This window comes from Cupressus sempervirens, chromosome 5 (genome assembly GCF_028749045.1).
Source record: "Cupressus sempervirens isolate cs-2001-9-10 chromosome 5, ASM2874904v1, whole genome shotgun sequence".
Lineage (NCBI taxonomy): Eukaryota > Viridiplantae > Streptophyta > Pinopsida > Cupressales > Cupressaceae > Cupressus > Cupressus sempervirens.
In genome coordinates this window covers 470,379,132-470,395,379 of record NC_143122.1, presented here as the reverse complement: position 1 = coordinate 470,395,379, position 16,248 = coordinate 470,379,132, and the positions used below count along the sequence as shown (strand labels likewise).

Genomic DNA, 16,248 nt, shown 5'->3' with positions numbered 1-16,248 from the left:
TTATGGGCTGAATGATTTTTGAAACATTTAATCATGTCAAGGTATCTTCTTATGGGTGCAGTTCAATGTCCAACGTCTATCATTTGTAGGTGTCCATGAGGTGGAGACTTTGGAAGAGGCAAAATTAGCTCTTCAAAAGATTATGGACGAGTGTAGAAAGCTGTCGAAACAGACATAGACCACTCTACAGAAGTTTGAATTATTAAATCCATTGTGTTACATGGCCTCTGGGGGACCAGGTGCAGCTCTTTGAAAAATGGCACGTGCCGCTCCTGAAGCACTTTGACAGATTGTTATCTGTGCCATTTTTCACAGAAATTTTGGAGTTCAAAGGTTTCACTTATAGTAATTGTATTTTACCTGTACCTTTGGAAAATGAGTTGGAGATCAACCTTCCCTTAAAAGCATTTTGAGGATGATTGGTAGATCATCAGTAGTACATGGGAGTTTTTAACTACTGTAAGTTAAGGGTATCAATTGCTCACTTCATCATCATAAGTAAATTCTGAAGATGTTTAATATTAAACCAGAAGTAGATACATCAAAACTTGATAACCGATATTTAGAGCGACAACTATAATCGCCAGGTTTTCTCTAGTTGACATTTCTACTACAGAATGTAGGTGTACAGTTGGCTGTAGCATATGGTAAATATTTATTGGTTGAAATAACTGTTTCCTTATTTATGACAATGTATGAAACAAATTTAACAGCAACCCAGTATTTGTTATCATGATGAAATATCATATTGTATATTCGATCATATGCCTCTAGTAATAAATAGTTGATCCGTGTTTTTCAAATGTATTGTTTCTTGTGATTTTTGCTTGGGTGCAAGAAATTTTTGAATTTTTGTTTGATCTATAATTCAATGTGTCTAATAGAAGGGCCGAAGGCGTGTCACTGCATTATGAAATAAAGCTTGATTTTGCATATGAATGAAACTTGAAATGGAATTTTCTATTATAGACTAATAATGTATCAGATATGGAATATTGTAAATAACAAATTGGGCCAATGAGCATTAATTTCAACATCGTGATTAATTAGAGTTTTGTATGCGTCATCTTGGTACTCATGTATTGATTAAGGTAAAACGCTTTTAACCTGAGCAATGAGTTTGCTCTAGTTAACCATGTCAACTAAGTAATTTAGAATATGTTCCTGACCAATCATATGTTTCTATGTGGGTGCTATTTAATTTTTCAGATTAGTGATGGTAGGGACTATGTATCCACTACAATTGGTTGACGATTGTTTATTTGGCACACCCCATTGAGTGGTAATCATGTATGGTATGACTGGACGTGTGGGGAGCTCTCTTTCTTTTTCTTTGTAATCTTCTTATCTATATTTCTAGAGAATATATTTTTAAATTTTGCTTTTTATGGATAGGGTTGCATGGTTTAATTTCTATTATATTATTCTTGTTATGTACACTAATCTGGTTCGGGGTTGTGTTTATTTGTCTACTTGAATTTGGGTCCCATCAAATTTCAATTGCATTGATGAATTAAATTGTTAGGAATAATTATATTGTTGTCAAATATGGGCTAGGTTGTGTTGAGCTGTCATTTTGCATGATGCTGAATGACAATAATTCTTTTGAACTCTCTTGAAAAGTTAATCGAGGATCAACTCCAAGGTTCCGGGCGATCTTGCAACCTACTGAAATCCGCTCAATTGAAGATAAATGTGTGTGTTCACGAGGAGACCTTCGTTGGTTTAGAACAATTCGAAAAATCTATTGTTGTTTGAAAAAGTAACCACAAAAGAGATGTATTTTTGGTATTTTTTGTTTTATGATGAATGCAATTTGTCGATGTAACTAAATGAATTCCTATTTTAACCAAGTGTTAATAAAACAAATAACAAAGATAAGGTAATGAGAGATTAAAGCAAATAACTTGAAAGAGAAATTCTTAATGGACATAAACCACGATAACAACACATCTGCGAATTAAATTGTCAAAAAGATCGTCAAAAAGATTGGGTAGAAAACCAATGAAAATAGGAGCAATGCTTCCTCAATTCCACTGATGCAATTGTCGATGAGAAGTCAATAATAACTGAAAGATGTTTCACGATTCATCAAACTGCAAGGCCATGGAAAGTGCGCTCATGCGAGACAAGATGCTATGCAAGAACAATAGGTGATCTTTTCTCCAATTTGTTATGTCAACGAAATTCGTTAACACGAGACAAACAACAGGACTAAAAGATCACACAATCACAACAACACAATAAAACCATTGCCTCCATTATTATTCATGAACATGCATTCACAAAATAACACACTCTGGCAAGAATAACTACACTTAGAATGGGAACACCAATAACATATATTATTGCCTCAAATAATGGCCTGGAGTACATATTACATCCATGTATTTATAAGAAATCATCTCTTCCCTTTGTGTTAGGAGTGAGACTTCTTAAAATGAAAACACATGCTAAAAACTAATAAAACAAATTTAATTATATACAAACTGACTCTCTAAATGGTGCTAAGTAGGTCTTCACCCTTGTTTATATTTATTGATGGGTGCATGAGCCTTTACATAACAAAAAGAGTAAAAGAATGAGAAGATAAGAAGAATGCAGTTGCAAAATGATCTAGAAGTTTTCAGAAGCTCTAAAAATGGAAGCTCAACCTTCTCTAGATGTTTCTAGGAGTTGAGTTGTCATCAAAATGTATTTTCGGTGCATGGAAGGCTCTAAATTATTTACTGGTAATTAACTGTCAGCACAATGCTTCTTCTTCAAAACTGTTGGTGCACCTTTGTGAAAAGTGCACCTGCGCACATTGGTGACAAGTTCTAAAAAATCAAAATTTCTTCCAAGTGTCAAAATGAAATTTCTAGCATCTGAGTTTTCTTCCCCTTTGTACCAAAACGATGTTTGGATGTTTGCTCTTGAATTTATCTATAATATCTACCACTTGGGTAGCTTTTAGTGAATCTAAAGCTCCATATTTATCCTTTACTAATTGCAGGTAGTTATTGACTTCTATTCAAGTTGCTACAAAATCCTCAAGTTTAGTGTCCAACTCCAACAATACTTCTTCAATCTTAAATGCTTGTCTTATGCCTTCATTTGATGAAGCATCCTCGACTGTTCTTTGGAATTGTTGGACTATTGATTGTGTAGGAATGAGCTTGGTTTCAGACTCATCATCGAAAATCTCAAGGCAAGCGACGTTGTAGTATCTCTCCACTTCCAAAATTCGCTCTTGAATTTGATCTCTTATTCTCTAAATATCTACATGTAGTCCCTCCATGACTTTATTGTCTATTGATATCTTCTCAATCCAATCATCGAGCTTGTTTAACTCCTCAATAGTATATACCTTCATCAACATACGATACCTTCGACCTTTTATTGATGTCAACGCTTGTAAGTCTTGCCTAGGTATGTACTTCATTCGTTAACCCAAAATCTTGGTTCACTATGTAAACCAACTTGTCTGCATTCAACTAGATGTGGTGTAACAGGTATAAGTTACCCTGTATTATCTGCACTCATTTATCTTCAAAATTGTCACACCATTGCTAACATGCTTCCAAAAATGGGTCTAACTGTGTTATTCTCATGCCTTTCGTCTCTAATGCTGTAGCGAGAGTGATCTCTGGATTATCTAGGTCAATAGGGCCAACAACCTCATACAAATAACTTCTTAAAAGCTCACTTTGTTTCTGTAGACTCGTCTTGGTCCATATGTTTGAACAACTCCATCCCTGTAGTGATCATCACTTTTGCAAGTGTCTACTGTGGGTCTCCCCAACATGAGCTCCTTGATTTGATAGTCCTTAGGAGTCATTTAATGTCAACATATGGGGGAGGAATGACTATATGTGCAAGCAAGTCCTGATCTTGGTTCTTCATTATGAAGGCTAGTGTTTGTGCATCACCTGTAGGTGGCTCACACTTCTTGATTGCTTTCACCAATTCTCTCATTCCCTCCTCAACAATCAGGTCCAGTTGCCTTTTTTGATGGAACATGACCTCTCTTTTCAACCATGTCGGTGTGGTACCCATGGGAGACATGTATTTTGCTGAAGAGGTTGTTTCTACTGCAGGCCCCTTCCCCTTATTAGTCCTCTCTGGAGTGTTTTCTCATTGAAAAAAAATCTATAGTCAGAGTCTTTGTATTTGGTTGGGCTAAGATCTTAGCCTCTGTATCATGAAGAGTTTGTTGAGGCTTTTTAGGAATTTTCCCTTGGATACTTCATCAACATGCATTTGTTAAGGCTTTGCTTCCTCTACCACTTGTTCTTTTGTTTTTGTAGCCTGGGGAAGTGGAGTCACCGAGCCTTTATCCAAAAATGTCAAATCCTGAGATGGTGGTGGCAAAATGTCCAAAAGTCCTTAAGGTAGAGGCGGAATTGATTCCAATCCTCTCCTAAGGATTCACTCATGGGAGTATCTCTTATCTTCTCTCCCACCATCTCAGTGCCCACTAGCATGAAGTCAAATTCAGAGAAGTCCAAGACATCAGTTTCTTGACCCTCCATGTTAGCTATCCATTTATGTTGTTCATTCTTTGATGTTGATACCTAGATAGGCTCTTTTGGAGCAGATGGAGGTTTCATTGTTGAACTTCTTCTCCTCTCCTCCGTTGTCCTTGCTGAACGAGACCTTTGGCTTAGGGGGACATATTTAATCTGCTCCCCTTCTTCTTCTGCCTTCGCTTCCAGAATTGTCTTAGGCACTTGTGCAAACAGAGTGTTCTTCTTTAATCTTCTGCTTTCTATTCCCAACACAATTGATTCAACCCTTGCCCTTTTGGGAATCGAGGGGGAAGCTTCTTCCTCTTATGTAGCCATTGGTGGCACACTCTATTCCTCTCACTGTTCTTCCTCTACTGGTTCTATTTGTGGAGGCACTGGTGGCTCTTGTACTTTAGGCTCAACTTTTTTAGGCCATACCTATTCTTGTTGAGGGGCTTGTGCTTGAGCCATATGCTTCTTTGCCTTTGTAGGTACTCTTTTCCTTTTGTTGGTACCCTTATTAGCCCTAAAGTACTCAACCTTCCTCTCATGTTGGTGTATCATTTCCGACCTTACCGGGGATTGAGCAGGGAAGGTTGGCACTATGACTAATACAACTTTTCCTTTGATCGGCCTTGCAATGGGTTGTAGGGGAGTAGCCTAAGGAACTAGATCCATTTTGAAAGGCTTCTTGATCCATTCCTTTGTCAATTGGACTATATGCCTAGCCCAATGATTTATATCTGCATCCTCATCCCTTCCAATTTCTGCATTCATTATCGACCGGTCATAGATCTTGTCCCTATTATATAAAGGATCCAAGATATCTTCAATTTCCTTTTCCACAACCTTTAGATGGATTTTTATCTTCAACAAATTTTCTACCAAATATAGAGTCATCCTACAATAATCTCTTAACTAGATATCATAGTCATATATTGCATTCATCTAATGATCTTTTAATGCATCCTCATGTACGAACTGCTTCCTTGCCAAGTGTTGTACCATCCTAATGTTTTCAAAGTAGGGGCGAGGGGAGTTGTACTCTTACAAGGGATATTGATCTCATTTAGAATCAAAAGTCATAATATCCTGCTTTTGTTTCACCTCAAAAGCACCAATTGTGATGGGCCAGACACATGTCTTCTTATGTTGTTTTCTCACTGTCATATGTAGAAGTGAGTTGGTGTGCAATCTCCAGCAAGATTAGCCTATCAGATGGATATCTTGGGAGCTTCTTTTGGTTTTCTAGAGTGTCGGCTATCCTAAGATAGGCGAATGTTTTAAACATAATGTAGTAAATGCCGATCTCTATGATCTTGGCCGTTGCTTCTGCTGACATCATTTTTGCATAATCACCTTCTATGAATATGATGAGTGCGAAGATGAAGCCATCATTCACCACCCTATATTCCACACTCTTCTATGAGTGTTTCTTCTTCACCAATTATGGATATACTACATAGGGCCAAGCATTAGCATCCTGCATACTCCCTTTCCTGTAGAGGCCTGGGTAATTTGTGGTTCTTGCCACTAGTAAATACACCATATATGATGTCATGTAGAATCGTGGATCATCTTTTACGGCTACAAGTTGCTCATGCAAATTATCACTAAGGATAGTAGCCCAATCAATGATGTAGGAGCATCCAATGGGGTAAGGGAAATCCTGTATCACCCAAAAATATATGCTTAATGTTAGTTTCTATTTAAAGTGTTTTCATTTTTGGATACCTATTTGGGTCAAATAAAGATTCCAACTCTCATAGATCCACTATTGGTTTTCTAGGTTAGAGTTTTTGAGCACCTTGGGATACATGCCAATGTAAAAAATAGGTTATTTTGTAACTAAGCCATAATTATAATGAGTTAGAGGGTGTAAGTTGGAGGTATGATTATAGTTGTAATTTAAAGCGCTCTAGAAAAAGAATTTGGTCAAAAGGCTTTATGGTTTGAAAGTTATTGTAGTTTTAAGTTGTTTGGATACCTCCTAAGAGCACTTCAAAGTCAGATTTGAGGCACTAAGTAGCCTCATACAGGCCTAAAAAATTGGGAGATGAGGGAAGCTGGTTCATAGGGCTATAGAGCGCTTGGAGAGCTTTTCGAAAATGTAAACGGTTCGTCAATCGGAGTTTTGGATCAAAAGTTATGCCTCTTGGAAGTTGGACTACCATTTCTGAATTCTTCTAATTTTACATTGACTTCTGACATGTTTTCTAGAACCTTCTATTGTGGAGGTGGATGCAAAATGGCATATTCTAAAATATAATCCTAACCCTAAACCTAATTTGGTTTACTTACGGACATTTCTGGCATTGTAAAGGTAGTTTTTGGTGGAGTTCGGGAGAAGGTACTGGAGGAGGGTTTTTCTCCAAGATCATACAACATTGTAAGCCTATAGGGATGTCTTTGGGTCTATTTTCATTGTGTTGAATGTAGTAGCAGATCACTTTTGATAATAATATTCCCCTTTTCCTGTTGCGTTCATTTTTGTTTTGGGTTGTGTTTTCATCAAGTCGTATTAGATCGAGTTTTTCTAAGTGTGTAGATAGAGTGTCGACTACGAGGTAGTTTGCACCAAGACTATGTGGTTGTGGGTTTTGATACAAGAAGATGCCTCCATGAAGGGACCATGGTGGAAGGGTCAGAGTTGTTACTCCTGAGGTTAGAGCCCTCCAAAGACAAGTCCAAGCATTGTAGGAGGAGATCCGTAGAGGGATGAATGTGGCCATAGGCAACAAGAGTGAGGAAGAAAATGAAGAAGAAGGAAATTTTGGGTAGGAAGGGGAAGGAGATGAAGAAGTCCTAAACTAGGAAGAGGATAATCTTTTTAGGGCCATTGCCAAACTTGGAAAAAAACCCAACATTGATGTCGGCATGTTTTTGGGAAATCTAAACCCGGATGAGTTGATCGATTGGATCAATGAGCTGGAGGAATGTTTCGAGTATGAGGATATTGGGGACCCTGATAGGGTTAAGTTTGTGAAAGCCAAAATGAAAGGCCATGCCAAAATATGGTGGCAAGATGTTCAATTGGAAAGAAATAGAAGAGGGAAGGAGAAAATCATAAGATGGGGTCGCATGGTGGAAAAACTAAAGAAGTAGTGCATTCTTGTTGATTACAAGCTTGATTTTTTTAAAAAGATGCAAGGGTTAAAGCAAGTGGGAAAATTTGTCTAGGAATACACAGAGGAATTTTATCGAGTCCTTATTAGGGTGGGGTATGTAGAAGCAAACAAGGAGAAGTTTTCATGTTACCTTAGTGGGTTAAGACCTAGCATTCAAGAGGAGTTAAGTTTGGTTAGAATGACTAGCATTGAAGAGGCATACCAGTTTGCCTTGCGAGTTGAGGAGAAGCTAAACAAAAGGTTTGATGGAAGGAAAAGAGAGCATAGTCAAGGAGGAAGGGGTGGTGGCAAGTCATTTGGAGGCCAAAATAAAAACTAGAAGAAAAATGAAGATGTGGGTACTAGCCGAATTAGAGAAATGAGGGTTTCTACCGCTCCTATGATCAAAACTTTGGAGATCAGAGAGGAAGAGATAGAGGACATGGACAAGGTTCAGGAAGAGGAGGCTTCCGTGGTACCTATTTTCATTGTAATGAAGAAGGTCATCATGCCTTTGAATGCCATAAACGCCAAGAGAAGATAGAGAGGATAGCTAATGGTCAAGAAAGGGTTTCTCGCATGGATGATGATGCAAAGTCATCACATTCAAAGTATGTAGAAAGAGGAGAGGTTCTAGTTAATGAAAGGGTCTTACTGAGTGGTGAGGTTAAACCTAGACAAAGGAAGAGTTTTTTTCGTACTAGGTGCAACTACGAGGGTAAATGTTGTGATGTGATTGTTGATGGTAGAAGCACTGACAACTTGGTGTCAGAGGAGATGGTCTCAAAGCTAAAGCTCAAGAGAGAGAAACATCCCCAACCCTATTGGATTGCTTGGGTGCAGGATGATCATAAGGTATTGGTTAGTGAGCAGTGTTTGGTAAAGTTCAAGATTGGGAGTTACCATGACGAGGCTCTCTGTGACATCATTCCAGTGGATGTCTGCCATTTATTGTTGGGAAGGTTGTGGTAGTTTGATAGGCATGCTATACATGATGGTCATGCAAATACATACTCTCTGACAAAGGATGGAGTTCATCACAAATTGAAGCCCTTAATAAAGGAGAGTGAAAAGGTATGTAGTAGTGCTAGGGTATGTCTTGTTGATGGAAGAAAATTTATGGATGGCATTAAACATTAGCATATGTGTTATGCTTTAATTCCTAGAAAAGACAAGGAAGGTAGTAGTGAAATTTCACTTGAAGTTTAAGGTCTATTAAGTGAGTATGGAGATGTCATCTTTGATAATATTCCAGAAGGGTTGCCACTAATAAGGCAATTTAGTCATCAAATAGATTTAGTGCCTGGAGCTAGTTTGCTTAACAAGGCTTCTCATAGGATGACTCCTAATGAGACTGAGGAGCTAAACAAACAAGTTCAGGAGCTATTGAGGAAATGTTTGATTTGAGAGAGCCAGAGTCCATGTGTAGTACCTGTAGTACTGGCACCAAAGAAGGATGGAGAGTGGAGAATGTGTATAGACTCTAGGGCCATAAATAGAATAACCATCAAGTATTGGTTTCCTTTGCCAAGAATGGATGATCTTATGGATTGTTTGAGTGGAGCTCAGTACTTCACAAAGATAGATCTCAAAAGTGGTTATCACTAGATATAGATACAAGAGGGAGATGAGTGGAAGACTGCATTCAGGACTAAAGAGGGTCTATATGAGTGGTTAGTCATGCCCTTTGAATTGACTAATGCACCAAGCACCTTCATGCAGCTTATGAATGAGGTACTAAAGAAATTTTTGGGAAAATATGTTATTGTCTATCTGGATGATATTTTGATTTTCAGTAAATCTTTGGATGAACATTTGTTGCACATTTGTAGTGTCCTTGAAAGGTTGAGGGAAGAGAAATTGTTGATTAATTTGAAGAAGTGTAGCTTTGTCAAAAGGGAGTTAGTCTATTTGGGGTTTGTTGTATCAGTTGAGGGTCTCAAAATGGACCCAAAGAAGGTGAAGATCATCTTGGAATGGCCTACTCTAAGGTTTGCCACTAAGGTGAGGTCATTCCATGGTTTGGCTAGTTTTTACAATAAGTTGATTAGAAATTTCAGTAGTATATGTGCACCTCTAACTGAAATAGTAAGGGGGATAGAAAAGAGTTCAAGTGGACTATAGGAGCTATAAGGAGTTTTGACCTGCTAAAGAAGAAGGTGATAGAGCAACCTGTGTTGGCACTTCCTAATTTCAATGAAGTATTCCAAGTGGATTGTGATGCTAGTGGCAGTGCTATTGGGGCTATGTTGAGCCAAGAAGGTAAGCCTATCGCCTATTTTAGTGAAAATTTGAATGATGCAAAGAAGAAGTATTCTATTTATGATAAGGAATTTTATGCAATAGTTCAGGCCTTAAAGAAATGGAGGCATTATTTGTTGGAAAAAGAATTTGTTTCTTATACTGATCACCAGAAATTGTAGAACCTAAATAGCCAAGGTAAATTGAATTAGAGACATTTAAAATGGATAGAGTTCATGCAAAGCTATACATTTGTATTAAAACATAGAAGTGAAAGGTATAATAGGGTTGCAAATGCATTAAGTAGGAGGCAATTGTTGCTAATAGTAACATAGGTTGAAGTGGTTGGGTTTGATGAACTCAAGAATTTGTACCCTGAGGATCTTACCTTTGTAGAGGTTTGGAAGGCTTGTAAAGAACTTGTTACTCTAGATAGGATCGGGTGGCTAGATTACATGATTCAGGATGGTATGTTGTTCAAGGGAAGTCAATTGTATATTCCAAGGAGTTCCATGAGGGAGAACTTGATCAAGGAGAAGCACAATGGAGGGATTGTAGGACACTTTGATCAAGATAAGACCATTGCCATAATTAGAGAACATTATTTTTGGCCTCAATTGTCACAGGATGTGAAGAAGTTTGTGTAGAGTTGTCAAGTATGTCAAAAAATCAATGGATTTAGTCAAAACACTAGACTCTATCAACCATTGCCTGTTCCATCGAAGCCTTGGGACGACATAAGTATGGATTTTGTTCTTGGATTGCCAAGAACAAAAAGGGGTAATGCCTCAGTATTTATGGTGGTTGATAGGATTCATTCGGTGCCACAAGACTCATGACACAGTGCATATTGTAGACTTGTTTTTTAGAGAGGTGGTGAGGCTGCATGGTCTACCAAAAAAGTGTTGTTTATGACAGAGATACTAAATTTGTGGGGTGTTCCTGAAGGAATTTGTGGAAGAAGTTGAAGATAGAATTGAAGTTTAGTTCTACACATCATCCATAGAATGATGGACAAACAGAAGTAGTAAATAGTGTAGGGCCCATTTGCCGTTGCACCAAAAGCCATGACTGTTAGTGAACATGGAACACCACATAATTAACCACCTGTGGGCAGGGGAGCGTGTCGCATCACCCAACAATCTTCCCCTTGACGCGCATACCAGGTGCTTACGCGGGTCGGGAAGGCACCGGGGAGATTTGAACCCATGACCAGGCCAAAACCAGGCTCTGATACCAATTGTGGGGCCCATTTGCCGTTGCACCAAAAGCCATGACTGTTAGTGAACATGGAACACCACATAATTAACCACCTGTGGGCAGGGGATCGCGTCGCATCACCCAACAATCTCCCCCTCGACGCGCATATCAGACACTTACGCGGGTCGGGAAGGCACCGGGGAGATTTGAACCCATGACCAAGCCAAACCTAGGCTCTGAAAACCTGACAAAATTTTAAAATCATAGAACCAAACCTACACCATGTTGTAGTGCTCTGAATTAGCTTTCTAACGCTTGTAAGAACTCTGAAATCTGATATTCTGAGAGAAAGTTATGGCCGTTTTACTAAGATAGTCTTTTTACCATTTTCAGTACGATTTTTCATTTTTAATTTTCTTCAGTGACGAAAATTCCGACAAGATTAAATTTGACGGCCATCATGGGCTGAAACTAAAAAACTCTTTCATTTCCTCTGAACATGGCCAAACTAGAGCATATTATATATCAAAATTTATGGAAATGTCGACCTAGATCCAATGGTGAGGTCTGTTTTTACCAAGGAGGTCATTTATGCAAGCTACCCCCCAAAACCCTCATTTAAATGAAACATCCAAAAAAATCCTTTTGTCCAACAATTTCACATGCCCAAATCTTTTAACATCCCATCATAACAGCAAACCCAAAACCCTTAGATCTGCAATAAATCATTCATATATCTTGCCCTTTCTTTTATCCTCTCATGCATTCCCATGGATTCAATCTAGGGTTACAATAATAAAACCATAACTCTGATACCACTTGTAAGGCCCATTTGCCGTTGCACCAAAAGCCATGACTGTTAGTGAACATGGAACACCACATAATTAACCACCTGTGGGCAGGGGAGTGCGTCGCATCACCCAACAAATAGAAGTCTGGGCAATTTGCTAAGGTGTTTCGTAGGAGACAAACCCAAGGGATGGGATTTGATTCTACCACAAGAAGAAATTTCTTACAATAATTCTATAAATAGGAGTACTGGTAGATCACCATTCCAAATTGTGTATGGGAGTAGTCCAAGGACTACACCAGAGCTGAGGAAGATGGAGCAAGGGGAGAGGACAAGTGCTAAGGCAGAAGACTTTGCTGAACATATCAAGAACTTAAATGAGGAGGTGCAAGTACATATTACCAAGATGAACCTACATTATAAAGCTAGAGTAGATTATAAGAGGAGAAATAAGGAGTTCCAAGTTGGAGATCAAGTTATGATATATTTGAGGAAGGAATGATTTCTAGTGGGTACCTACAACAAGCTGAAGATGAAGAAATTTGCCCCTGCAAAATTTTGAAGAAACATGATTTAGGGAATACATATGAGGTGGAGTTACTAGATGGGTTCACATTTATCCTATTTTCAATATTGCAAACTTAACATAATATCATGATGATAGTGTAGATGAGGAGTTGATGCTGGAGCCATGTCCAATTCTTACTTTTGTGAAGGAAGAGATTGAAGAAATTTTGGATAGTCGTGTGGGCCAAAGTACTAGAAACAAGCAGTATGAAGAATACTTGGTGAAGTTGAAAGGACGACCAATAGAAGACTCAACTTGGATATCCACAATGGAGGTTTCCCATTTGGGTTTTCCTCTACCAACTATAAAGTGATAGGGTCACTTTTCAATCTACCCTGGGTGTCTGATGTAGGAGCATCCAGTGGTGTAAGGGCAATGCTATATCACCCAAAAATATATTATTAGTGTTAGTTTTTGTTTAAAGTGTTTTCATTTTTGGATACCCATTTGGGTCAAATAAAGATTCCAACTCTCATAGCTCCACTATTGTTTTTTGGGTTAGAATTTTTGAGCACCTTAGGATATGTGCTAATGAAAAAAATAGGTTATTTTGTAATTGAGCCATAATTATTATGAGTTAGAGTGTCTAAGTTGGAAGGATTATTATACTTTTAATTTAAAGCACTCCAGAAAAAGAATCAGGTCAAAAGGCTTTATGGTTTGAAAGTTATTGCATCTTTAAATTGCTTGGAGACCTCCTAAGAGCACTTCAAAGTCAGATTTGAGGCACCAAATGGCCTTGTATGGGCTTGAAAATTGGGGGACAAGCAAAGCTGGTCCAAAGGTCTATAGAGAGCTTGGAGAGCTTTCCAGAAATGTAAATGGTTCATCAATCAGAGTCCCAGATCAAAAGTTATGCCTACCGGAAGTTGGACTACCATGCATTTTTGGATTCTTCTAATTTTACACCGACTTTTGACATGTTTTCTAGAACCTTCTATTTTGGAGGTGGATGCCAAATGACATATTCTAAAATGTATTCCTAATTGTAAACTTAATTTGGTTTACTTAAGGACATTTCTGGCATTGTAAAGGTAGTTTTTGGTGGAGTATGGGAGAAGGTATTGGAGGAAGGTTTTTCTCTAGGATCATACAACATTGTAAGCCTATAGGGCACGTCTTGGGGTCTATTTTAATTGCAATGAATGTAGTAGCATATCACTTTTGATAATAATATTCCCCTTTTCCTGTTGCATTCATTTTTTTCTTGGGTTGTGTTTTCATCAATCAATCTGCATCTTTGTCATCCTAATGGATTCTATAAAGTGGACCATCTAGGTTTGAAGGTGTCCTGTTGCAAGAAGTCTCATGATTCTACTCAAAAGAAAAATTGCATATCTAATGTCATCCTTCATACATCTCCTTGTCATATCCACTTTGCCAACTCTGCGACCCACTGGTGTTTGATCGATCAAGAAAAAGGATTGAATTATTTCTTTGGCCTCTTTTTCATTCTCTTGATACCAGCTCTCTGCCTTGTCATATGTTATCTTCAAATATTGGTTAGCACTGGGAAGAAATACCTTCTCAATGTTTATAGGCTAGAGGTCTAGGACTATCTCTCCTATAACACTCTTAATGACCTTCTCTTTAATGACATAGTTTTCTGCAAGAGTCGTTATGAGTTTTGAGGACTAAACATATGCTGGATGTGATACCACATTTATAGGACCTTACCAGATAAGTGCTGACACCATTGCAGATCATTCTTTAGGTTTGTTACAAATTGTAAGGAATTCATTCCAGTCTATATGCCCAAGTTTTGTGTCTCTGATTTCAGCATGCCCATCTTGAAACTAGGATTTTCTTGGTGCCCCTTGGTACTTGAATACTGCTAGTTTTGGAGATATCTTTTCTACCATTGAAGAGGATGATGATGCCATCTTATTTGCACAATAAAGACAACATTAATTGAAAAGCTAAAATTTGACCTAAACAAACCCTAATTGACCCCAAAAATAGGACAACAAATAGTGAGAATACAATCAAAACTAGTCAATCCCCCCAAAATACCCTACTGTGCACTTTAGCACATCTAGCGAACCCTTACATGTGTGCTAATTTAGCCCATATATGACATTTTGTATGTAGTTCATGACAAAGTTAGGGGGGGAGAGACTTAAGCTAGTGTTTTGTTTTTACAATGAGCAAAAAAGTGCACACATGCACACCTTGAGGAGGTGCGCATGTGTGCACTTCCTTAGTGCCTTGCAATTTAACATTTGTTTTGTTTTACTTGTTTGAGTTTGTGAGGGAAGGTGTGCACATGCACACCTTTATATTGCTTAAGTTAGATTTTTTAGGTTGTCTTATGTTTGCAAAGGTTTTGGGAAGGTGCACATGTGCGCACCTTGTAGAGGTGTGCATGTGCACACCTTCATGTAGGTGCTAACCTTTTTTCGTTGTTAAGTGCACGAGGAGATCAAGTAGGGAGCAAAATTAAAAGGGTGCAGAGGGGCATGCAAAGGAGGAGGTAAGGAACTAATGAGAAGTGCTAGGGGGCTCAAGGTTTTATATAGACCCTGACTTAGTGTGCATCTTCGTGGGTGTGTACCTTCATAGGTGTGCACATGCACAGTTGCAAATGTGTGCATCTTTGGAAGGAGATGCAATGCACACAAGCACACTGTGTGCAAGTGCGCTATTGCACACTTATAGCACTTGTAGCACAAAAACTTTCTTTTTCCTATAGACTTTGATTCTTTAGACTTCCCCATTCAGATACCAGTGTTTGACATAGACTCCTAGTGTTAGGATTAAGCCACGGATAGAAAAAAATAACAATTACATGCAAATATAACCAATAATAGAAAATAATAAATCACACAGAAAAGAACACAAGGCACCAAGATTTAACATGGTTCACCCAATCCCTATGCTACGTCCACCAAACAGCAAGTTCGATATTAATACGATCCAATAATTACAACCTGATTACAATCCATAATCCCTTATAGCTCAATATCAATGCAAGAACCAATTTCACATCACAACTATATAAAACAATCCCTAACCCTAAGCTCTTTTTATACTAGTATTGCTTTAGGGTTATAATTAATAATTACATGTTAGCCCAAAATCTCGATAAAATAGGGCCCAAAATTTATTTTCGAGGAAATGCCCTGGGCCCCAAAGAATTTATGAAGTATGTATAGTACTTTCCTGATTAGTCACCATAATCTAATAGCTAGGGGAGTCCAAAAGTGACCCAGACTTCAAAGTAGGAGTCTAGTTGGAAAAATCTTTACTAGGGGGTTCCCATTTCTAGGAGAAATGGGGTGTGCTTTATGAGAGAACAACATGTTGTTATGTGTGTTGTCAATCATAAGTATACCCAAGGGGTAGGTAGTTATGGATTACGATGGCTCACCTTGCACCCCCTCAAGGTTTATATGTACTCTCTCAGATAAAATGTCTGGACATCATGATTATCATTATATATGGAGTCATAGTTAGATGTAAACTTGATTGACATTAGTGAAAGAAATGATACTTCTCTAATATTACATTGTTCTTTATTGTCTATGTTACATTTCTTTCTATTTGTATTATGTATTAATTCACTTTTCCCATAGTGGTAAACATATGGTGTTGTCAACGAGGATCTTGGGAAGTGATAGAGTGTTGAAGGTGAAGGGCAAATCACAGGCCAACCAATAGACTACAATGAAAGTAGCTGCCAAGAGCACAAGGAGGAAAACCCATAACTCTTTGAAGGTGAATGGATGTTGGCTTTAGACTTTGTTGTGCTACTACAAGCATCCATTGAAACTCACATCCAGAAGGAAGCTGCAAAATAAGTGCTAGAGAATGTCATGTGGAGTGTCTTCAAAGTGAGTCTTGTAATGTACG

General features: G+C 38.2%; 1 protein-coding gene and 1 pseudogene across 2 annotated transcripts in view; one reads left to right on the top strand and one right to left on the bottom strand.

The window, feature by feature from the left end:
• Window positions 1–803, top strand: part of LOC149556796 (uncharacterized) — an 88,986-nt gene extending 88,183 nt beyond the window's left edge. The window contains exon 9 of one of the 2 annotated variants that reach the window (XM_089831337.1): window positions 62–803. In XM_089831337.1, coding sequence (XP_089687463.1) covers window positions 62–178 — 117 coding nt within the window. In that variant the 3' untranslated portion in view covers window positions 179–803. The remainder of the gene's footprint in view (window positions 1–61) is intronic. The other variant, XM_089831338.1, reaches the window with a different exon arrangement.
• LOC149556795 (type I inositol polyphosphate 5-phosphatase 4-like) overlaps window positions 217–16,248 on the bottom strand; it is a 37,562-nt pseudogene continuing 21,530 nt past the window's right edge.